General features: G+C 56.8%; 1 protein-coding gene across 3 annotated transcripts in view; it reads left to right on the top strand.

Annotated features, from left to right (window-relative positions):
- HELZ2 (helicase with zinc finger 2) overlaps positions 1–23791 on the top strand; it is a 32987-nt gene that overhangs the window by 4474 nt on the left and 4722 nt on the right. Inside the window, exons 1-17 of one of the 3 annotated variants that reach the window (XM_074843615.1) lie at positions 1410–1534; positions 6648–7784; positions 7898–8081; positions 9192–9299; positions 9875–10398; positions 10766–11398; positions 12505–13288; positions 13726–13801; positions 15132–18642; positions 19451–19536; positions 19907–20038; positions 20285–20452; positions 20697–20838; positions 21306–21422; positions 22001–22193; positions 22977–23111; positions 23350–23568. In XM_074843615.1, coding sequence (XP_074699716.1) covers positions 6787–7784; positions 7898–8081; positions 9192–9299; positions 9875–10398; positions 10766–11398; positions 12505–13288; positions 13726–13801; positions 15132–18642; positions 19451–19536; positions 19907–20038; positions 20285–20452; positions 20697–20838; positions 21306–21422; positions 22001–22193; positions 22977–23111; positions 23350–23568 — 8010 coding nt within the window. In that variant the 5' untranslated portion in view covers positions 1410–1534; positions 6648–6786. Of the gene's footprint in view, positions 1–1409; positions 1535–1831; positions 1914–6647; positions 7785–7897; positions 8082–9191; positions 9300–9874; positions 10399–10765; positions 11399–12504; positions 13289–13725; positions 13802–15131; positions 18643–19450; positions 19537–19906; positions 20039–20284; positions 20453–20696; positions 20839–21305; positions 21423–22000; positions 22194–22976; positions 23112–23349; positions 23569–23791 lie in introns of those variants that run through there. The other 2 variants (XM_074843614.1, XM_074843616.1) reach the window with 2 other exon arrangements.

The raw sequence follows: 23791 nt of genomic DNA, 5'->3' as shown, positions 1-23791 counted from the left end.
CCCCCACCAATAACGGTTCTCACGGCAGCTGCGAGGAAAAGGCCGGGAAGCTCCTTCCTGGGCAGGAAAACCGAGCGTGGGGGCTCTGCGGGGTCAGCTCCTGCTGCGAGGCTGAGCCGCCCGCTTGCTCCTCGCTGAGAAAACCCAGAGCGGAGCCCTGTGGGGCTGGCAGGGACCAGGCAGCTTTGCTGCCCGGGGGGGGCTGGTTTGCACGGCCACCCCCCATCCCGCTGGGGTCCAGCCAGCACCCGCAGGCCTGGGCCACCCCACACCCCTCCCTGGAGGGACAGCCCCTTTCCCTCGGGGCTCCCTGGGGTGCTGCTGGATAGGAGCAGGGCAGGGGCTCCCCCCGAGGCACCCGATGGGTGCGACCGCACGAAGCTGGAAGGTAAAAAACCATCATTCCTCTTCCTCTTTCCTTCGGTGTTGACAAACATGCCAGAAAACGGTCCCTGCCCCTCCTTCCTCTGCCGCCGTGCTCCGCGGGCTGCCTCTGCTCCTTGGCGTTTCCTCCTCCTCCTCCTTGTTTCAATCACAAGCTTTTATTTCCCTCACCGACACCGGCTTTGGGTCGGGGCACCTGCGCGGCGTCACCCGGCGCGATGTGCTCCTCCTTGGACACTTCGACGGAGGGATTTCACAACTTTGTTGTCGGCAGGGCAGCTTTGCCTCCGGTGCCTGCAAGCTTTTCCAGCCGCTCGTAGTTGGAGGTGTGTTCATTTTCCCCATTTTTTTCCCAGGGCTCGCAGCTGGCTGCTGGCATGAAGGTAATTTTATTAGGTGGGAAGGCCGGGGTCCGGTGTCGAGGGTCGCTCTGCAGGTCGGTGCTTCCTGGAGCCTCGTGTCTGGGCTGGTGGTCCTGGGGTTGGAGTTGGGGGGGGGCGTTAGAGCAACCTCCTGGGCCTTTTGCTTGTACAGGTGTGTTTTGGGGGGGTTCGGGCTGCAGCGTTAGCGGGGACTGTCTGCGTTTACCGGTTCTCCACCAAACCACGCTGGGGGAGGAGGTGGCTGTTGGGCTGCTGTGGCTGGGTGAGCTGGGAAGGGGCAGAGCTGGGGGGGGGATGAGGAGCCCCCCACACCCCGGGGGCTGAGGAACACCCACACCCCAGGGCCTGGGCATCGGGTGACGGTGCTTGTGTGGTGCCATGTGCCTGCAAACCCGATGCCAAAGCGGCTCCGGTCACCTCGGAGCGCACTCGCTGCTCTGGGGGGGGGTGGACTTGGGGCTCTTTGGGGTTTGTTTTTTTTTTTTTCTTTGGTTCGAGGTTCAACTTTCTGTACGTCAGGCAGGGAAAGAAACGGAAAACGAAAGTGGTGCTGATGAAGCGAAAGGAAATCAGGGCGCTTTGCCCCTCCCCGAAGCCTTTTTAAAGCAGAGGCCGTCGGGCTCCTGGAGAAGGGGGCGGGGGGGGCCTGGCCGGGCTGGGGACCGGGGCTGCTGCTTAATATTCGTTTGATTATTCCCCGGAGCCGGTACCGCCGCTGCAGGGGGCTGGACCGAGGCTGAACGCGGGAGATCCCCGACCCTCCGCGGGTGAGCAGCAGCCGGCGGCCCCGGGAGCATCCCCTCGGCGCTGGGGGGGGCTGCGGGGGGGTAGGACCGGGATGGGGAGACTCGGCCCCCGATGCCCAGGGTGGAGGGACACGGCGGGGGGGGAGCGCCTGTCGTGTTCGCTGCGGGGTGCGGGCAGCGCTACCCCCCCCGCCCCCCCCCGCCGCCCGGTACCGGCGCCCCCCCCCCGCGGTGCCGGCTCCCCCCGGTGCCGGCGGGGCGGGGCGGGGCGGAGCCGCCGTGATGCAATTTCCGCGAAATCCGGCCCAGGTTTGAATGCGGGGAGGCCCCAGAAACGAAACTGGCGGCGGCGGCGGGTCCCCGTGTCCGTGTGTGTCCCGTTCCCCCCCCCACGGCCGCGGTGAGAGCGGAGCGGGATGGAGAGGGCGGGGGGGTGTGTCGGAGCGCCCTGGGGTGCTGCAGGGGCTTTGGGGTGCTGCATGGCGTGGGGTGCTCAGCCCCCGTTCGTGCCCGCCCCAGCTCGCAGCATCCCTGCCCGTGCTGGAGCCCCTTTTGGGGGGGGGGAGGCGGGGTCAGGGGCAGCTCTTGGGGTGCAAAGCCCCGGGCTGGAGGGCGACAGTGGACCCCCCCGGGGTGCGCGGTGCCGGCACTGGCGAGCGATGCTCAGCAACTCCCCCCTCGCCGCCGCTGAGTTTCGGGGCTGCGGCAGCTCCCGGTGAACTTTTTATAGTTGGATAAAGAAAAGGTGGTAGTTGGGGGGGGGGGGGGGGCAGGTGCCTGGGGGCTGCGCACAAAGCGGGGGGGTCCGTGCCTGCCCGCCGGCTCGGGCAGCGGCGTCGTGGTTGTCACCGAGCAGCGACCGGGTTGTGCCCGCTCCCGGGGCGGGATGTGGGGTGAAACGCCTCGTTGGGGAGGGAGGAGCCCCAAAAAATGTCGGAGGTTGGTTTTGCCCAGGAGGGAAAATACCAGCGGGAGGGCGGGTTGGGCGCAGCCGGGAGGATCGATGGCTGGAGGCGATGGGGTGACACGGGGCAGCGTCCGCCGTGAAGCTCCTCTTCCACCGGTGCCAAACCCTCCCGGCCGGCTCGTGGGGTGCCGGGGGACGCTGCGCTGGGCTCGCACCGCGGCTCCGAGCGCTGGCGCTGCCGAGAGGAAAAACTCCCCGGGGGCCCGGGGCCGGTAACCGGGGTGCGGGGCCTGGCCCCCTCCCCGCAGACGGCTGTCCCGGCGCTCTGACCCGCGCCGCTTGCTCTGCTCGAGGGGCACTTGGCTCACTCCAGCGTAGCACGTTGCCTCATCTCCTGTCAATAATTAATCGAGGCAAGACCTGACAAAAAAGCCACTTTCCTCCCGCTGGGCTGGGATGGCAGCGGGGCGCGGAGCAGCAGGACTGGGCCGCGGAGGCGCCATGAGGGTTCCTCTGCCGTGGCCGTGCTTCCACTCGCCGTTTCCAGGGAAATGTGATTATCCCCGGCTTCTGCGCAGCCCCGCGAGGCGGGGGACGATGCTCGGCCACGGCGTGGCCTGGCCCTGACCCGAAACGTCTTCCTGAGTGTGGAGGAAACGCTGTTAGTGAGGCGTTGGTGGGGTTTGGTTGGGTTTGGTTGGGTTTGGTGCGCCGGGCGGCGGGTGCGTGTCGGTGCCTGGGGAGGGTGAGGGGGAGGCAGAGACTCGCCCCAATGGGGCCGTGAGCAGGCACAGAGCTGGGTGTCTGATAAACCAGCCTCTCCGTCTGCCAGAACCACTTGTTTCACCCGTCAGCGGGATGCAAGTGGCTTTAAACGCCGGACTGGGCTTTCCGGGACCAGCGTAAAGAAGGTTGTTTTTCTTAAAACGTGCAAAATTCAGCTTGCAAATCACAGTCTGGGGCTTGCTGGTAAACACCGCTGTGGAGCAGCTCCCACCTTCCTCGGGGCACTTGGATATTGCCCTGTTGACACCAGAGCTTTATGATGGGGAGGCCGGCTGTCTCACGGCACACGCTTCCTCGTGCCCTGTATCATTCCCCCGCCCGGGCCTGGATTGCAAAAGCTCCCGTTAGCTTTTTTCCTTCTTTTCCCTTTCTTTTCTGGTATAAGATGGTTGTAGAGAGAAAAAGGCTTTAATTTGGCTTCAGTGCTGGTGCTGCGCGGAGACTTTAAGAGGGGTTTGCACTTCCTCTTCCCTCCCACCTCCAGACCCAGAGCATGTTCTGGCAGCTTGCTCAAAATCAAACGCTTTCTTAGAAAAATAAACAGCAAGGGAATTGACCCTTTAAAGGTGGAACATTCCCTCTTAGCTTCTTCAGACTGGGATGCCCTTACCAGGCACGAATACCAGTAACAGCCAGTCTGTCCTGTACGATCTTTATGGGTAGATCTTAAAGCATTTAACCCAGCAGGTCGGTGGGGTTGCTGCTGCAGGACCGCGTCTCCTCTGGGCTGTGGATGTGCTGGGACCAGGAAGCTCAGCTCCCGCTCCATGGAGCCGAGTGCCAGCGATTAGATTTCATCCTCTCTCGTGTGTATTACTGAGGTATTTTGGAGTTTTCACCAGTGACAGCGTTGCACAGATGTTGCACAAATCCTGAACGTGAGTGCCTTTCCCAGGAGGGCTTGTCCTAGGGAGGAGACTTCCAGAGGAAGGAAGGAGAAACTATCCGGGGGGAAACTGAAATGTTCCCAAAGCTGCAGATGTTTAGCCCTGAAATGAGACTCCAGGCGTTCCTGCTGGCCGTGGCTCAGCACAGCCTGGCCCCAGCAACCCCTGCCCGCTGCCAGCCCCCCCCAGGCCAGACCCTGCGCGGAGTTACCGCGACACGCTGAGCCTGGCACAGTGGGGGTCCGTACCCCCACCCTGGGGTCCGTGTTAGCTCCAGCCCATTCCTGCCTCCCCAGGAAAGCCGAGCGGGAACGCTCCCTCCTAGCATTGTGCTTTGGATGAGGATGGCCTCCCCAGGCTGCTGCGGGGGGGATATTTGCCACCCCAAAAAGGTGCAGGGCGTTCCCCTCCTGCAGCCCCCGGAGCCGTTCTCAGGGCAGAGTGTGTCTCCCCAAACCGCTGCCTCGGTTCCCGGTGGCCGGGGGCTTTGCAGGTGCTCTTGACCCTGGGGGGGTTCGGCGGGAGCTGCAGGGTCTGCAGCCCCGTGCCAGCGCTGTGTTGCCTTCATTGTCTCGCTGGGGATCAGCAGAGCATCCCTTGGGCAGGAGACACAGCGTCCCGCTCCTCCTCCTGCCTTTTTATCGTTTATAGGTTCTCTCCTATATTTTTATTGTTTCTCAAGATATTTCCTTTCAGTCCAAAGCATTTTCTCTCCATCAGTTGGCAATCAGGCACCACCAAAACCTCTCCTGTGCCCCCAACCTTTTTTTTTTTTTTGTGGTAGAACCAGAAAAAAGAAAGAGCTCTTGACCCCTGTGCATCTGGGCTGCAGAAATGTTTTTTTTTGCGATGACTGTGACCTTGTTACAATCAGAGGATGGGGATACCCAGGCTCTAGTTAAGAGGCCAGGCAGAGCCGTGGCAGGGCCGTGCTGCCCATCCGCTCGAAGCTCAGCCTGCGAGCGAGGGCTGCCAGCCTGCACGGGAGCACAGAGAGTGCAGGTTTGGAAACGAAGGTGCAGAGATGAGTTGGGGTGATTTAGCTCTCGGTGGGGGGAGCCGATGGCGTGACACAGTGACCCGAATCGTGGCGGAGGAAGAGCCGGTGCTGCCATGGGTCTCCGCCGTGGACTCTCGTCGCGGGTTGAAACAGAAAGTAGCAGTTCTGCCCAGCGCCAGGCTCGCTGCCAGACCTGGAGAGATAAACAGGGCTGGTGTTTATCCACCGAACGCGTGTCCAGCCTGCTGCACGGTGGAGAAGTTGCATTAGGTGATTTCCTCCCAGCTCGGCAGCGGGCGCGTGCTGTGGCACTGGGATGGGATGCGAGGAGCTCGCTGACACTGAGCTGGGAGGGCGGGTGATGCTCCAGCTGCCGTCCTGGCTCGGTGTTTGCTGCCTGGAGCTTCAGCTGGAGCAGCAGCTTCAGCACCCCCCTGCCCACCTCCCCCAGCACCAAGCCCCCTGTTTATCCCAGAGGCAGGGAAAGGAGTCTTGGTTAAAAGTGAAGCATATTTCTGCAGAAGCAGCACCAAATTTGCCCTCCTGCTCCGTTGTCTGCCGGAGTGCAGCTGTAAATACCATCCTGTACTGCTGGAGAGCTGGTCCTTGGTGGCGGCGTGTCCAGAGCCTGAGGCAGAGGCTTGGCAGGAGGCTGGTGGCTTTGCTTGGCAGCACACCCTGCCCACAGATCTGTCCCGGCGCGCTCCCTTCACCCCAAGCCGCGTGGCCCAGCCACGAACCCCTGCAGCATCATTCCCAGGGATGCTCCTGGCCTCTGGTTACCCAGGAAACTGCTGGCAAATGCCGGAGCCAGTGGCTGGGGAGGGCAGCGAGCCGTGAGTCACCTTCCTCACCGCCGGAGCTCTCCCAGCCGGATGTTTACCGAGCTGTTGGCTGGAGGAGATGCTGGCAGGTCCCTGTTCCAGCATGCCCATCTCCCAGCCTTGGGTGCTGCATCCAAGGAGCAAAGAGGGCGATTGCTTTGTTAATTAATTCCAAATAATCTTTCCTGCCACGGGAGCAGATGGGCCGGGAGGTTGGAGCTGGGTTTTTCCCTCTCGGCGTGGGGCAGCGGTGGGGCTGCCTGGCTGAACCCAGGGGAGAGAGCAGGAAAAAGAAAGAGAAAATTGGCAGGAGCGAAGCGAGGCAGGGGAGGCGCCGGCAGCGGGAAGAGGAAGTCAGATCGTCCGGCCACGGTCCGGGAGGAGGTCGGTGGCTGCTGCGGGGACCGTGCCGGGCCCTGCGGGGCAGCCTCAGCTGCAGCTGGCTCTCCCGCGTTGGGTGGTAGATGCTGATGGGCTGCGGCACGCCAGGGACCGAGCTGAGCCCTCGCCCCTCGGCAGCCTGGTCCGGGCAGGATGGAGCTGGGCGAGGGGCTGGAGACAGACCCCAGGCAGTTGGGTGCCGCGGGCAAGGGCGTTGGGTGGGTTTGGATGCTGGGGGAGGCTTCTGGCTGGTGAGCGGGGCCAGGCTGTGCCGATGCCTCGGCATGCACCCAGCCCGGGACTGGATGATGTTTCCTGCTAAGTTGCTTGTTCCTCATTTCTTTGTCAGGCTTTGTCAACTCGCACCAATGGCTGGCAGGTACGTAGCGAGCTAGGACACGACGGCTCCATGGCACCTCCTCCCCGCTGGCATCACCTTGTAGGAACTTCCCGCCGTTAATTTTGCTCCGCTCAAGGCCCCACCGAGGATGCCGATGGCCAACAGCCTGGCGGTGCCGCTGGGCAGCCTCCAGCAGCAGCTGGAGCTGCGCCTGGTCTGCTCCAAGTGCAGCGTGAAGGAGAACGAGATCACCTACCAGCTGCAAGAGGTGGAGCACAAGTGCATGTACGAGATCCTGCTGGCCCGCTGCCGCAGCCGCCGGAGCACGGCCTGGAGGAAGGTGTGCAGGCGGCCAGGCTTCCCCAACCCGACCCGCTACGCCGTCTGCAGGTACTACGTGGTGGGGCTGGGCTGCAGCAAGCACATGAGCCAGTGCACCTTCGCCTGGAGCCCGGAGGAGGCCATGGTCTGGAACTTTGAGAGGGAGCAGCAGTTGGAGCGGCGCTGGCTGAAGGCAGCGGTGCTGCAGGCGCAGCTGGGGGGTTGCCCCCCCGCCCCCCACCGCACCGCCAGCGCTGCCGACGAGATCATCAGCGAGTTTGGGGGGAAGTTCCAGGAGATCTGCAAGCATTGCTTCTTCGGCCGCCCCCAGCGCATCTCAGTGGGCGGTCAGGGGCGGCTCTGCGAGTCCCACCGGCCCTGGGACCCCCTCCTGGTGCACGTGGTGTCGGACAGCCGGAGGAAGCAGCAGTACGTCGCGGTCCGGCCCTGCCCCGAGTTCCTGCCGACCCTCAGCTACTGCCGGTTCGTCTCGCGGGGCCAACCCTTCAAGCACAGCCCGCAGCGCTGCCAGCACGCCCACAGCGACGTGGAGATGGCCGTCTGGGAGGCCGAGAGGGAGCACGGCTTGGTTCGTGCCGACTTGTTGCCGGCCGCCGAGCCCTGCAGCGCCAACGGCGAGTCAGCGGCGCCTGCGCCGGTGCATTTCTACTGCCGGGTCTGCCTGGTGACCTTCAGCTCGCAGGAGAGCTTCGAGAGCCACTGCTCCTCCGTTGAGCACGTGCAGATGCTCTCGGTTGACACCTCCATCCAGTGGGCCCACCGCGCCCCGCCGCTTGGGCTGAGCAAGTTCTCGCTGTGTAGCAGGTAAGGCGCCCACCCGGCGCGGGGGGGGAGAGGGCAGGGAGAGCAGGCAGCTGCCTGTGGAGCCCCGTGCCACCAGGCGTGGGTGACACTTTGGGACACCTCTCTCCCGACAGAGCGGAGGTGTGTGAAATGGGGAGCAGCTGCACCAAGGCTCATTCCGCCGAGGAGCTGCAGGAGTGGATCCAGAGGGAGAAGGTTGCCACGAAGAAAAAGAAGCAAGCGCTGAAGGAAGGGCTCTTGTCCTACCAGGACCGGCTCATCGCTGAGTATCGCACATGCTCCAACGAGGTGTTGATTGTGAGTCACAGGCAGCAGGGCGGGAGCACGTTGGTCTGGCGCATCGCGAGAAGCCTTTTGTGTCAGAGCTCAGGAACGGAGCCCACCGCTCACCGTTCTGATGGTGATGCAGGAAGGGACGTCGCATCCCTTGGGGAGGTGTGGCTGGAGCTGTTTGGAAGAAAAGGATCTGGGGGTTCTAACTGACAAGCAGCTGAACACAAGCCAGCAGTGTGCCCAGGTGGCCAAGAAAGCCAACGGCATCCTGGCTTGGATTAGAAATAGTGTGACCAGCAGAAGCAGGGAGGTGACAGTCCCCCTGTGCTCTGCACTGGTGAGGCCACACCTGGAGTGTCGTGTCCAGTTTTGGGCACCTCAATCCGAGAGAGATCTCGAGGGGCTGGAGCGAGGGCAGAGGAGGGCAACAAGCTGGGGAAGGGCCTGGAGAATAAATCCTGTGAGGAGAGATTGAAGGAGCTGGGGCTGTTCAGTGTGAGGAGGAGAAGGTGAGGGGAGACCTCATCACTCTCTACAGCTCCCTGAAAGGACGTTGTGGAGAGGTTGGTGCTGGTCTCTTCTCCCAGGGAATTAGTGACAGAACAAGAGGGAACGGCTTTAAACTGCAACAGGGGAGGTTCAGACTGGACAGGAGGGAAAAATGTTTCACCAAAAGAGTGGTCAGAGAGTGGAACAGGCTGCCCAGGGAGGGGGTGGAGTCCCCATCCCTGGGTGTGTTTAAGGGCCGTTGGATGAGCTGTGGGGGGATGTGGGGTAGGGGAGAACTTTGTAGAGTCGGGCTGAGGGTTGGACTCGCTGATCCCGAGGGGCTTTTCCAACCTGAGTGATTCTGTGATTCTGTGATCCCCCTTCCTTCACCCCTTTGGAGACGGCAACCCGAGAGCCTGCTCGGGCTACCCGACCGCTGCCGTGCCCACAGGTCCTTTTGTTTCCCGAGGCGTGGGGACACCGAGCAGCGGCGGGCGAGGACTGAGCATGAGGATTTAGTGATGGTCCCCTCTTGGGAGGACGTAGTGTAAAGGCAGAGGGTGACGATGGCCCCAGGGAGGGCTCTGCAGCAGCGTGTCCCTGGGACGTTGCCTTCAGTCCTGCTCCTCTTGTGCCTCCCCACAGATGGCTGAGCACGTCGAGGGTGTCAGAGTTGTGTGTGAGCAGCCCCTGACCGTGCAGTCGGAGGACAGGAGGCTGAAATACTGCTGGAAGTTCAGGGTCCACTCCCAGGTAAGCCCGGCTCTGCGAGCCACTGGCAGTGCTCGCTGCTGTGCACAGTTCTTGGGCTTTTTTGTTTGGTTGGTTGTTTTTAATTCTTATTTCTGCAAGGGGCAGAAGGATAGGGACTTGGGGATGTCTGAATGAGGACGGGGGTTGGGTGGTGCAGCCACCGTGTCTCCTGTCTTGTCTCCTGAGGTGGGGCTGGGGCAGACCCAGCTGCTCTCAGCACCTCCCACTTATCATCACAAATACCAGATTCAGCTGCTTTCCTGCCCAGGATTTCATGGGTGTTGGGGACAAGAGGCTGGGTCTAATTATTCTCTTCAACACCAGAGATTTCCCCTTTACAGCAGACCAGCTCAATTTCTATAAAACTGAAACCTGAGGTTCTTTAAGACCTTAAAATAATCACTGTGGGGTTGCACGAGGAATATGCTCCTTTAAGGAGAATTTCAAGGGCTGGCGTGGCACTTGGTTCCCACAGCAGCTTTCGGTAGGGAAGGCTGCTGGGAGGATCTCACCGGCTGCTGGGCTCTTCCCGCCGGCTGCCCTCACCGTGGCCCCGTCTTCTCCTCCACTGGCAGATGCCTCTGCAGCACGTGGCGCTGCTGAAGCGGGAACCTGGAGTCAACTTCTACCTCTCGGGGAATGGGCTTTCCCGGGGCCTCCACTACCTTCGGGGGGAGCACGTGGCCACGCTGCCTTCCTCCCCCCGCACCGCGCTGGTGGAGGTGTGCATGGAGTGCTGCGCCCTCGGCGTCTTCGAGCAGTGGGTGGTGTTCGACTTCGGCAAACGCCCCGTCCTCAGGCAGAAGATCAAGGTGAAGGTGGGCCGGCGGGAGACCCCTCACCACGTCCCCAGCAGCAGGGAGAACAGCCGCCCCGTCAACTTCGTGCGATGGGATAGAGGTAACCGGATGATCGTTCCCAGTGTGCCGAGGACCGGTGAAGATGTGGATCTCCTGGCCAAGTACAAACCTCCTGCTCTGGCGCTGGATTACCAGCGCGAGGGTGGTGCAACCGTTCCCATCACCCGTCTCAACTATCGTGAGAGGATGCACGGCTTCCTCTTCCGTGAGGAAGAGGCCGAACAGGCTCTGATTGCCAAGTAAGTGCCGGGTGTGGATCCGGAGAGGTTCCTCCTCGCTGGGGACCACGAGCTCATTGCTAACCCTTGGGGCCGTGCTGCTACTGAAGCCTCTGTCCCTTCTGGGTTGGGTCCTGGGGTGTCTTCCCAGAAAATGGAAACCTGCCAAGAAGGATGTTTTGCTGGGGGGTGATAGGAGGGGAAGGGCTGGGGCTTGTCCTGTGGCTGCGGTTTAGCTAGAAGCACGGTTTCTGCCTCGTGTGCTCGAGGGGCTGGCAGACCCTCTCTGGGTGTAGGTGGCAGTGCCCCCTCTGCAGTGGGGAGGGTGGTCGCTGATGAACCGATGGGCCAGTTCTCCGCCGTTCAATCGGGTGTTTCCTCTTTTCAGGCTCAACCTGCGCGTCCTCATCTCGCTGACCCCCATGCTGCAAAGCCTCTCCATGGGGATGAAGTTTGCCCTCTGTGGTGAGCTGTTTGCTGAAGTGCCTACCCCTTACAACCTCTCACCGGACACCGACGAGGGGTATCTGCTGAGCAGGTCTGTGCCCACGGCTTTCCTGGCGCTTGACCCACCCGTAGACAACCGAGTTTATGAGGTTAGTGTGGAGCATAAAGCCACCACGGAGAGGACCATCTGGCTGCAGATACCAAAGAGATGCTGCTCAGAGCTCAACTTCAAGCCAAACACCTCCCACAAGGTGGAGATCCAGTTCCAAATCGACCAGCTGCTGTTCCGGCAGTGGCACCAGGCTGTGGATCGCCTGTTGGATGAGAAGCTGGTCCTACCAGATGTTGCCAGTTGTTCTGTCCCCTACTCTCTTGGGTCGCCACAGAAAGGGAATAGCAAGCAGAAACAAGCCATCTCCTTCATCACGGGGCAGGCAACCACCAGCCGGCAGGTCCCGCCTCTTCTCATCTACGGGCCTTTCGGCACAGGGAAGACGTTCACCTTGGCCATGGCCACCATGGAGATCCTCAGGCAGCCCAATATGCGGGTGCTGATCTGCACTCACACTAACAGGTCAGCAGGGGCTGAGGGAAGAGGCAACCAGGGTTGTGGGCCGGGGCCAAGCAAGCTGCTCCATTGCTTGCCTGGTGGGATGAGAGGGAGCCAGGGTGGATGAGATGGAGCCGAGCTGCCCTTTTCTTCATATGCGTTTCAATTACTTAAGTAAATTCATTTTTATTTAATATGTCTTAAACTGCTCCTGCGCTCCACCAAGCCTGGCATGGGTGGAAGTCTTTGTGGAAGAGGCAGCATATTCCTGCCTCATTATAAAATGGGAGTGGGGTTGGAGAGACAGTTAGTTCTTTCTAGCCTTTACTGTGTACTGGAAGAAGTAGAAAGCCGTTGCCTGACCTTGCTGGGATGACATTGTGCTCTGCTTGCCCTTGAAGACGATTGTGCTCTGTGCACATGCCAATTTTTTGACTTTTCCAGGGAGAGTTTGGGGAAGAGGAAATGCAGATCTGGTCTGATTGCCACTGAATCTGCCTTCAGAGAAACCAGGCCAAGACTGTTAAAATTAGAGTAGTGAAAAGAGTGTCCACATCCGATCCTGCAGGCTGTTACTGCCTTAGTTTTTAATGTATAATAGGTGGGTGACTGCTAATCTTGGCCTGTTTCAGGCTGTCTGCTTGCACTGGAGCTTGTTCTGCAGATCTTGTATCACCTGGTTAGCTGTCAGGGGATGGTTAGCTGTCTGTCAGGGGATGGTTAGCTGTCTGTCAGGGGATGGTTAGCTGTCAGGGTTAGCTGTCAGGGGATGGTTAGCTGTCAGAGGAGAGGTCTGTGTGACTTAGCTCTAGAGAGCAGCAGGGCCACAGATTGTGTTGACCACATTGCATTTTTCCCATATGGAAAATGCACTGAGAGATGCCCTAGGCTTGAGTATCAACTCCTGTTTTAAACCATACTCCCAAAATAGGCCTGGAATTGGTGGCTGTGTAAACCCGGCTTCTTTGTGCGTATGTGAATATCTCCTGTGACGAGAGCGTTGTCACCCAAAGCTGGGGGAGAGTTTGGGTGCGTGTTGGTGAACGATCAGCGTGTTGGGATGATGGTCACAGCCTTTGGGCACAGCACTTACAACTCCTCGATGGTTTTCCCCTTTTGTTCCCCTCCAGCGCTGCTGATATCTACATCCGGGAGTATTTCCATAACTACGTGACCAGTGGGCACCCGTGGGCTGTTCCCCTGAGGATTATATCCACCGACCGTCCCATCAACATGACGGACCCCATCACTCAGATGTACTGCTGCCTCTCGCCAGACCAGCGCTCCTTCCGGCACCCCACGCGGGCGGAGATCGACAGGCACCACATCATTATCACCACCTCCATGTTATCCAAGAACTTGAAGGTTGCCCCAGGCTACTTCACCCACATCATGATCGATGAGGCTGCTCAGATGCTGGAGTGCGAAGCTTTGGTTCCGCTCTCCTACGCCACGTTTGAGACCCGGATTGTCCTCGCTGGGGACCACATGCAGATAACCCCAAAGCTCTTTTGTGTTGGGGATGGACAATCTGCTGATCACACCCTGTTAAACCGACTCTTTCAGTTTTACCAGAAAGAGAGGCACGAAGTGGCCGTGAAGAGCAGGATCATCTTCAATGAGAATTATCGTTCCACCGCAGGCATAATTGAGTTTGTCTCCAAGCACTTCTACGTTGGCAAAGGCAACGCTATCCGAGCCAGCGGGAACATCCCGCCCCATCCCGAAATCTACCCCCTCCTGTTCTGCCACGTGTCTGGCGTGGCTGAAAGGGATATGTCCATGATTTCTTGGCACAACACCTCCGAGATAACACAAGTGATTGAGAAAGTGAAGGAGATCTATATGAGGTGGCCAGATGAGTGGGGTGTCCAAGATCTGAAGAGGATCTGTGTGGTCTCCCATGGGATGCAGGTATGTAGCGGAATCACACGTTTCCCTACCTGAAGGGGCTATGTGTGCACTGCTGACTGCTCTCTAAACACTCCCTAATAAATGCTAGGCTCTGTTTATTATCAGCCTGTCTCTTGTGATGGCAAAAATAGGGAATCTGGGGTCTTGCATGCCATCGGTGTTTTTTCCGAGGCGCCCTCCATTTGGGTGGTCATGGGTGGTCGGAGCGGAGATGCCTCATAGTGGGATGGTTTAGCTGAAGATTTCTTTCAGCATCCTCTAGGCAGGTTACCTACAGTGCAGACTGGGAGCACTGGCTGAACCCAGCCCAGGACGTGTGGCTGTTGTCAAGTAACTTTCTCAGGGAACTTGCAGCTGAGAGGGGTGAGGGACCTTGCTGTTGGGTGGGGTGTGTTTCTGAGCTGAAACTGTATTCAGTTGTGCCTCTTTCTCACCAGGTTTCTGCAACAAGACAAGAGCTGAGGAAAAAGCAGCTACAAGACGTGGTGGTAGAAAACTATGAAAACTTGCCAGGTTCGTGTCTTGTGCAATAGTTAGTCACGCCTGGCTGCGTTTTGAGGTCTGTGTTAAGGGAGAACTTTCCCACTCATCACGCTGGTGAACAGGAGAGTCTGTTGCAGCTACAGCCACTGTGTAATGATCAGGAGAAAGAGATACTGGGTCATTAGCAGAGCTTTTTCTGGCATCTTAGCATTGTCCTGCTTGCTAAAATGCAAAATACCAGCTGACCTTGTGGCAAAATACCTCTCTGGGAGGGTGCGTGCGGTGCTGTTGGGCAGAGTTCCCCTGCCCTTCCCCGTGGCTCTGCAGCCGCCGCAGCCCATTAGGAGAGGGAGTGCCTGGAAATCCTTTGGCTGATTTCCATCCCCTTCTGGTTGGTAATTCTTTGATTTTTGTCCTTTCCATAGTGAATAAGATTTCACACTGAATTAAATCTGCACCCAAGTGTCAACTTGTTTCAAATATATGGACGTTGCTTTGTAGGAGGGTGAAAACCCTGTAAGTGCGATCCCAGGGACTTGAGCATGTGTGAATCATGTGAAAGCCCCAAGTACCAGCGGGAGAGGCCAGTAATAGAAGGGAATTGAAACCAGGATGGCCTTGTGGGTACCAGTCGCAGCAAAAAAATCACAGAACAGCTCAGTAAAGGAGGAGTCTGCTGCTCTGGATGTCAAGAGAGGGATAGGGCTGGTTTTGTCCTCAAGGACTTAGTTTATGACTCATCCATGTTTTTATTATTATTATTTTTTCTTTATTGTGCAGCTGGGACTCCTCATGGTGAGAATAACTGACCCCTGGGGCATGTTTCTGATCTCCACACCCTTTCTTTGCAGTCTCTTCCCAGCTCTGAAATCGCCAGGGTGCCTCTTGCTGTTTGTTATTTGTCGTGCAATCAGTAGAGCCGGCCTTGAGGGGAGAGGGATGCTTGCGAACGGTCACTGCTCTTGTTCCTGTTCCCTGAGGAGTTTGGGATTCACGGAAAACTCTCCCTGTTTGCGAGGAGTGCCTGGCGAGGGCTGCCGGTGGCACTGAGCATGTGGGGCTGCTCCATGGGCACTCATGACTGCCCTGGTCCATGCTCTGCCTTTCTCCTGTCTCCTCCCTGGTGTGTGGGTGGTGGTGGCCTCATGGTGTCCATCCTGGTTCATGCCTGGAGGCCCTCACAACCCCCAAGAGCTGCTTTATTCCCACCAGGTGACTCCCATGACTCTGCCAAGCGAGGTTCCATCAGCCCACAGCCACATAACGCAGTGTAGTTGGGCAGAGCGCTGGGTGGCAGCTGGGCAGGGTCTTCCCCGTTGGGTTTCTGTGGGTGACTTCTCCCTTGTCCCCTCTGGTGCAGGGCGGGAGTTCCGGGTCATCATCATCAGCACGGTGCACACCAGCGAGAGCCTGCGCGTCTCGGCCTCCCACCACCTCGAGTTCTTCAACGAAGCCAGGGTGCTCAACACGATCATGACCCGGGCTCAGTCGCTGGTTGTTGCAGTGGGGGATGCGGTGGCCTTGTGCTCCCACGGCCAGTGCAGCAAGGTGTGGAAGCGCTTCATCCAGCAGTGCATCGAGAAGGGGAGCGTCTTCCCGGAGAACCTGACGATGGCCCAAATTAAACAGGCTGCGTGCGACAAGGAGAGCTGGAGCAGGAGGAGCCCGGAGCGGGACGAGGAGGACAGCGACACGGATTCCTGGAGCTCTGAGGCTGAGAGCGTGAATCCCGACGATCCCATCCTCCAGGAGCTCTTGGATGAGAACAAGAATGTGCTGGTGACCGTGTCCGAAGAAGGGCTGCTGAACGTGAAGTCTGAGGCTTCAAACCTGTGGGAAGACAGGCGGGAGTATGTCAGCTTCTCCTCTCAGATGATGCAGGAGTATCTGCACATGCACCCCAAAATGTACAAGAGGTGCGAGCTGATCAAAGAATGGTTCGACAGAGCTTCTGCCTTCACCCTCAACGACTCCCCTGCGATGACCATTCAGATCAAAGGCAGGGTTCACTGCGGGATGGCCTTCACCGGGGACGAGGTGCTCGTGGAAATCCTGCAGAGCAGCACGGCTGACGGCGGCAGCCACCGCCCTCAGGGGAAGGTGGTGGGCATCCTAAAGCGCACGGAGAGAGAACGGACCTTCATCTGCATGATGGACGAATTTGATCCCCGGGTGATGATACCCATCGATCCCACCGTCACCAAAATATTCGTCCCAGGGCTGAAAGAGAAACCCAATGTCATTCCCATCCGCAGGCTTGTCAATGGGAAGTACAGGGTGGTCAGCTGCGAGAAGATCAGTCAGGAGACGAGGAGAAGCCAGTTCTTCTGTGTCCAGGTCATCTCCTGGCGGGAAGGGTTTTACTACCCTTTGGGGATAATAACGGAGATTCTGCATGCAGCATTGACTTTGGAAGAAGGCTTAAAGATCCTCGACTTGGAGTATGGTTTGGAGAAGAAATACCCAGTTGCTGTCAACAAGGAGTCGGCCAAATACACCTCCAGCAGCAAACTAGACCTCACCAAGGAAAATCTGAAGGACTGTCGGAGTTACCTGACCTTCACTGTCGACCCCCAAGGTGCCAGGGATCTGGACGATGCTGTCAGCGTTAGGGATCTTGGGCGTTACTATGAGATTGGGATCCACATTGCAGACGTGGCTGGTGTCATTCCCAAAGGCAGCGCCTTGGACCTGGAAGCAAAGAAACGTGGTGTCACCTACTACGCTCCCAACCAGGAGCCTCTGTGCATGTTCCCACCCCATATTAGCCAAGACGTCTGCAGCCTCCTGCCGCAGAAAGATCGTCGGGTGATCTCCTTGTTTGTCACCATAGAAAAGGAGACCGACGAGATGTTAGAGGGAGTCTTCAACATCTCTGTGATCCGCTCAGACAGGCAGCTGTCCTATGAAGAGGCAGAGCTCTACATTAAGGATCACTACAGGGGAGCAGCGGGGGCCCTTCGTTTCAATACGCTGGAGGACTGCATAGCTGTGGCTTATCATTTCTCCAGGATCCATCGGAAGTTTCGGCTGCAGGAGGACTGTTTCTATGACCGGCTGGACGAGGAAAGCTCCCCAGGTAACAGGGGGTCCCATCAGATGATAGAGGAGTTAATGATCATGTTCAACAGTTTTGTGGCTGAGTTCCTCACCAACCAGGAGGACACCAGAAGTGTCACTCCTCTCCGGTGTCAGTGTGAGCCAAGCCCTCAACAGTTATCACTCATGAAAAACAAGTACAGCCACATCCTTCCTTTGTCCATCCATCTCTCGCACCACCTGGGAGAGGTGCCTCCTGACCAAGACACCTCTGAATATGTGGAGTTCAGTCTCCTGGCCCCCATCTGGGAGCACCTGCAGTCAGCCGCTGGTGTCCGTGACTTCCACAAGATGCTAGACCTTATCGTTACTGATGACATCCACCCAAAGTTGGCCCCCGTGGCCCTGGAGTTCAGGAGACTGCTCAGCCGCTCCTATTTCAGTCGCTCCAACTCCACTGTCCAGTCGAAAGCGGGCCATTACTCCCTGCACGTTGACTCCTACACCTGGGCTTCCTCTCCCATCCGCCGGTACGTGGATGTCGTGGTCCAGCGGCACCTTCATTCCGTGCTCCGCAAGAAGCCCATCATCTATTCTTCAGATGACATTGAGTTTCTCTGCCGTGACTTCAACAGGAAGAATTCCCAGGCGATGATGTACGAGAAGAGAGCCCACTCCCTGCAGATGGCCACCCAGCTGAAGGAGCAAGTCCTGCAGAAGGTGGCCTTCATAGTGGATATCGAAGGGCTGAACAAGTATTTTAAAGCCTTGTTTCCCCTGAACAAAGAGAGTCTTCCGGATCCCCAGATAATTAACTACAGGTCTCTTCAGCTGATAGAGCAGCCCACGTTCATCCAGCAACGGAGCTGCATCAGGCTGACGTGGAAGAAGAGGATATACTCTGTGGAGACGAAGGAGCACAGCCTGCAGGAAGGGCCTCTCTGCGACCACAGCGTCACCCTCTTCAGCACCCGGACTTGGCAAGGCGTGCTGGCAGCCATCAGGAGGGAGGACTTTGAGACCGCTGCCTCCCTCCTTCAGAAGAGCAAGGAGCTGTACCGGCGACACGTGGGCTGGGTCAGGAAGAGCCAGTGCTCGCACTACATGGAGCTCTACATGGAGCTGAGCGCCGGCGACGCGCTGCAGTTCCAGCTCACCACCGACGTCTTCCGGGGCTTCCTGGTGCCCTTCGTGCAGCTGTGGTGCGTGACGCCGGGTTTCGACATCTGCCTGCAGCACACAGAGAAGCCCATTGATTGCTTCTCTGCCTACGCCACCCTGTCATCCAAAGACAAGTACAAACACGCAGCGGAATACAACAAGGTGTGGATGCCGATGAGCGCCATGGAGTCTGCATCATGTGCGGTGGCTGAAAACGACTCGATCGTCCTCCACGATGTCAAAATAACCTGGGCAAAGCAAAGGACAAGCAAAGGACAGCTGCAAGGGAGTTTCCTCCTAAACAAAAAACTTTCGGAGGAGTGCTCCATCGAAGCAGACTTCAACCACTGTTACTTGTGCATTCGCTTAGGTGGGCTGAAGCTTGGGAACCTTCAGAGCGATGAGGACTGCCTTAGCCATGGCCTCGAGAACCTGACTTTTCTTAACAAGGGCAGGTCAGAAAGCAAACTTTTGGTTGATCCAGATACCTACACCTGGGTGGCTCACGGGGTCACTGAAGAGTTCAGCGAGGACGAGAAGTCGGACAGGACTAGTGAGCAGACTATGAACTTTTACATCCACTATATGTCTATGGAGAGGATCCCCGTGGAAATCTCGCAGGCCTCTGCTAAGTTCACAGTGGAGCTCATACCAAAGCTGCTGCCGGACATGTAAGTGTGCTCAGCGGTCACGCTCTGGTTAACCCATCCACGCAGAGCAGCAGGGTCCCACTTGACTCCGTTGCTACACCCAGATGGGCTTTGCTCACTGATCCCCTGAAAAATCTGTCCTTGCCCAGCTCCGACTGGCCATGCGGTTGGGCTGCTGATGTTTGGTGGGGGTGGCAGGATTTCTCAGATCTGTTCTCCAGACGGCCTCTTGCGCTTCTTGTTGACCTTGAGAATGGGGAGATAGGGGAAGGTGCTGTGCTGAAATTTCCCTGGGCATCTGTTTCTTATGTTACTGGATTGCTGCAATATGTGTCATAAAAGGGAGTGTGAAGCGCTGGATTAGGGCTGCCTTAGCAGAAGTGCTCCCTGATTTCCCAATCATTCCCCTTTGTTGCAGCTGTGAAACAAGATCGGCTCTTATTAAAGCAGAGCTGATGTCTAGCTTGCCCTTCTTTGTGCACAGCATGGACTGCTGTAGCTCTTTCGGGGCAGAATGTGTTTTTTATTGTGAATTTTAGGAAAAAATTGGAAGCTAATTCAATAAAATGGGGTGGGCCATAATAAAATGGAGCTGAGACAGAAGTTGTGCTCCTTGCTCTCAACATCTTTGCAGGCTCAGCTCTTCAGACAGTTGGGAAATAGTCCCAGATGCAAAAGAGCAGAGTAAGAGTTGTTTTGGTTTAAGCTCTTTGTGGAAGGATTTCATGCAACACCAAAGCAGAGAGAAAGAATAAACAAGGCAGTTGTACAAAGCTGTATTACAATTTTATGCTGCATTCATTCGTTCTTATTTTTCCCTGTCTGTCAGACGGAAAGAAAAGGCAATTTGGAGGCTTAAGTATGCCTCTGAGCTTGCCAAAAGCATCACCCTCGGCCATGAACCTCCTAAAAAAGGTAGGTGCAATATTCACCTTTCTTACCTTGTGGCTACTTGCTTCTGCCTGGGCAGGTGCCCTGGCAGCTTCTGGGGGTCTTTGCCATAGGGGTTACGCTCCCAGGCCAGGAGGTTCCCCTGCCAAGAGGAGCTGCCAGCCTGGCAGAGCGAAGGTGCCGTGGGGTGCCTGGCTGGAGGTGATATTCTGATCCCCAGGACTCCCAGAGAAGGCTCATGGGCAGAACATCTTGGCATGGGACAAGGATTCCTTTTAGGTGGTTTTGTAAATGGGCCACGATTGCTTGTACCTGCTGCATCCTCCTGTTGAATCACTCAGGTGCTGTCTTCAGTAAACGTGAAACTTGTTTTCCTGACTCTTTGCCATAACAGTGACCACGTCCAAAATCCTGCAGCAAAAAACCTTTGATCTCCCTGGCAGCTACAGGAAGCTTAACCAGAGTCAGAACCAGGCTATTCTAAGGGCTCTGGGACAATCCTTCACGCTCATCCAAGGGCCACCAGGTAAGGCTGGGGGACGGCACAAGTACGTGCCTACTCTGTTATGGAAGACAGGTTAGAGCTACGCTGTTGCTTTCCGTAGGACCCTTGAGGAGAAGGGAGAAGGTAGCGTGGGTTGGCATCACCCACAGCTGTTCAAGGCAGTCCCCTCCGTTCTTGATTTTTATTTCATGACTGATCATCCAGGTGCTGATCTGGAGCATGGGTGTTGTGGTTAAAGTGTCCTCAGCAACCTCCTTGTTTTTCTAGGCACAGGGAAGACCGTTGTAGGAACTCACATTGTCTACTGGTTCCATAAGCTGAATCAGGAGAGTGTCGAGAAGGAGCAACCACCATCCTCTGAAGGAGAAAAGCACAAGAGGAGAAAGTGCATCTTGTACTGTGGCCCATCCCACAAGTCGGTTGATGTTGTTGCTGGTAACTATTGGTTTTAAGCCCCAGAAGTGGCTGGGAGGGAGAACACGTGGCCGTGTGCAGGAGGAGCAGAAAGCGGGGCTGGTCCGCACAGAAGATTGTGCAGAAGGTGGAGGTGGGGCTGACGAGCGAGGGCTGGGGGGAGGAGGCGAGTGCACGGCCAATGCTGGGCGCCTCGCGGGCCGTGAGCTTTCTCAGCGTCGCCAGTGCCTGGTGCTGACTGAGCAGACGTGTTCTCCTTCCCCAGAGATGCTGCTGAAGATGAAGAACCCGAAACCACTGAGGGTTTACGGGGAGGCCATTGAGACATTGGAATACCCGTACCCGGGGAGCAACCAGCACCTCTACCGCAAAACCTTGCGGGATGCAAAACCAAAGCATGAGCTCAGGTAGGACCGTGTGGCCCCGCGGGCTCTGGGCGTGCTGGGGAGTGATGTTTTCTGCACCTGTAAAGCTGAACAAGGCAGAGTAAATGCAGTTTCCACTCTGCTACTATGAAGCAGCACTGTTAACGTGCTTTTAATTAATTTTTTCAAGTGAAGGTGTATAGACTAATGTAGGACCTAGTCAGGAAACCCAGGCTGTTGAAAAGATCCTAGATGATTTCATCTCTCTTCTGAACAGCTCTACAAGTCTTTGACCTCATTCCTGCTTGTAACTGCTAAAGAAGAGTGGTCGTATTTTGTGTCCTCAGGGGTGAACTAAGTATTAGGTCTATAAAGATAGAAGAGTCTGGCTGTGACTACTTTAGCTAATGGGGTTTCTCCACATAGACAGGTGTGGTCTGCTCCACTGTGGAAGATACCCCTTGGGTCTGTGTTGGGGGAAAATATTTATATATTGACTCTTTATTCAGCGAAATAATCCTGCATCATCGCATCCGGCGGCCCCCCAACCCTCACTGGCGGGATATCTGTAACTTTGACACTCGAGTGAAGAGAGGAGAGCAGATAACAGAAGAAGAAACAAAGAAGTGAGTAGAAAGAGACCCTGGTGAGAGACAGCTGACTTTGGCCGTGTGCCACCTCTGAAGCACCACCCAAAGGAGAGCAGTGCAGCAGTCTCCTCCCTCTGCGAGGTTTGGGCTGTACTTGCCAGGTCTCAGCTGACACAAACTTGTAGACTGTGTGAAAGTCAGCGCATTTGTCCTGGCTCATGCAAGCCAAGGGACTAGGTGAAAACATCAAGACTGATTAATAAGATGTGTGTTTGGAATGATGGAAAAAAGCGATTATCTCGGGGTTAGTGGTACAGTGCAGAGCCTCAGCATTGCTTCTGCTCTGGTGCTGTTGCCCGTCTGGCCCAAAAGTCACATTATGTGTGTGTGACACGTGATCCTCCACCCTGAGCCCCTGCCCTGTCGAGTTCAGGACAAAGTACATTTCCTACAGTGTCCATCCTAAGCCCTTTTCTGGGAACACCAGCTCATCCTGGGGAGGGAGATGGAGCCATAATCATTTGGGAAAGTATAGCCTCTGCCTGGTTCCTGCATGAGGAACCTGGAGATGTTTCCCTTTTGCATAACCTGGTGTCTTCTGCGTCGACCACCAGGTACAAAAGTCTGTTGTCAGCTGCTCGTGCGCATGAACTGAAAGCCCACGATGTCATCCTGTGCACGTGCTCCGCTGCATCTGCCAGCTCCCTAGAGCAGCTCAATGTCAAGCAGATCATCGTTGATGAGTGTGCCATGTCCACAGAGCCCGAGACCCTCATCCCTTTGGTCAGCCACTGCCATGCTGAGAAGGTAAGTCCCTTCCAAAGATGGGTCTCTAGGACGGCTGCTTGGGCCTCTCGTACCTCTGCGTGTCTTCCACCCCTCACCATGCTGCTCTTCCAAGTTCTACCAGGTTTTAAGGTTGGTCTTGGTAGTACGACGGTGTATCAATGTTTCAGCCTTTGGGGAGTTGTTTCCTTTGAGGTATAAGTCTACTAACTATCATTAAAGTCTTGAGGCACAGAGAGGTACACGCAGTACAGCAGTATTCTCACTAGATGCACGAGCTGAGCGTTTTCTGTTTGTATCGCATAAAGCGGAGGCCTAAGACCCGCTGTAGGTCTGAAAGCTGTGGTGAACTATTGCATCTGCCTCTCTGCTGGGTGTATCAGCTCAGGTCCTTGTCTTCAAACAGTTACCCCCATGCTGTCTCCTCTAAACTTGCTCTTGGCTTTCTGCAAGAGAAAACAAGTGGTGGTGTGGCTGGATTTTTGGTGCTTCTTTACAGGGGGGGTATCACTGCCACTGAAAAATGGTCTGACCTGGGTAGACAGCGTTAACGTGACAAGAAGCAGAGAGCAGATCGCAGTAGACTTACTACATGATGTCTTTCTCCTGTCAGATGGGAACGAGGCTCCATGTTATCTGGGTCAGGATCTTTATATAATGCCCAGCATGGTCTTTGATTGAGGTTGCTGTGACCGCAACATAAATACGTAGCAATAAATGTCTGTACAAACAGCCTTCCAAATTGCTGATTGCCTTCACCAGTGCCACCACCTTCACAGTTGAGGTGTCCACTCTTTGTTCCAGGTTGTTTTGCTTGGGGATCACAAACAGCTGCGGCCTGTGGTCAACAATGACTTATGCAAGAGTCTTGGCATGGAAAAGTCTCTTTTTGAGCGCTACCGGAATCAGGCGTGGATGCTGGATGTGCAGTACCGCATGGTGAGGCCCTCAAGTGGGTTGTTTCTTCTCCATCACAGAAAATCAGGGCTTGCCTCAAGCCACTGGGAAACAGATATTCTCCACTAGTGCTTTCCCTTCCTAGAGTAACAATAATGCACTCACCCGGTGCCAGCTACAGCGCAACAGCATTGCAGGTGAAGCCTGCCCCAAAAGATGCTGCAGACTGAGAAGTTCCTTGGGTTTTGCTCACCTCAGTTTCTCCCCTTTTCTCTGCCAGCACAAATGCATTTGCAAGTTCCCATCCCAAGAGTTTTATGAAATGCGGCTGAAAACATACCCCCTGCTTCTTCGTCAACCCAGCGTCTTCCACCACAAAGATAACGGCTGCTGCCCTATCATCTTCGGGCACGTGGAGGGGAAGGAGCAGAGCCTCATAATTTCTACTGAGGATGGAAACGAGAACTCCAAATCTAACCCAGAAGAAGCGGAGCAGGCGGTGAGGAGGGTCTTGGGGAGTTGCTGGACATGCGGTGTTGTGCGGGGTGACCCTGGGGATGGTGGAGGGACGATGAGGAGCGCTATAGGATAAGGATCAGCGGGGTGCAGCGTCTGCCTGGCGTCTTCACAGCTCTGGAGCACATTGCAATGCCCCTGGGCAGAGGCAGCTGTAGGGCAGCATGACCCAGAGCAGGGCGAGCAGCACAGCCGGGCACCATCAC

This window comes from Strix aluco, chromosome 17, assembly GCF_031877795.1.
Source record: "Strix aluco isolate bStrAlu1 chromosome 17, bStrAlu1.hap1, whole genome shotgun sequence".
In the NCBI taxonomy this organism is placed as follows: Eukaryota; Metazoa; Chordata; class Aves; order Strigiformes; family Strigidae; genus Strix; species Strix aluco.
This window is presented reverse-complemented; position numbering and strand designations above follow the sequence as displayed.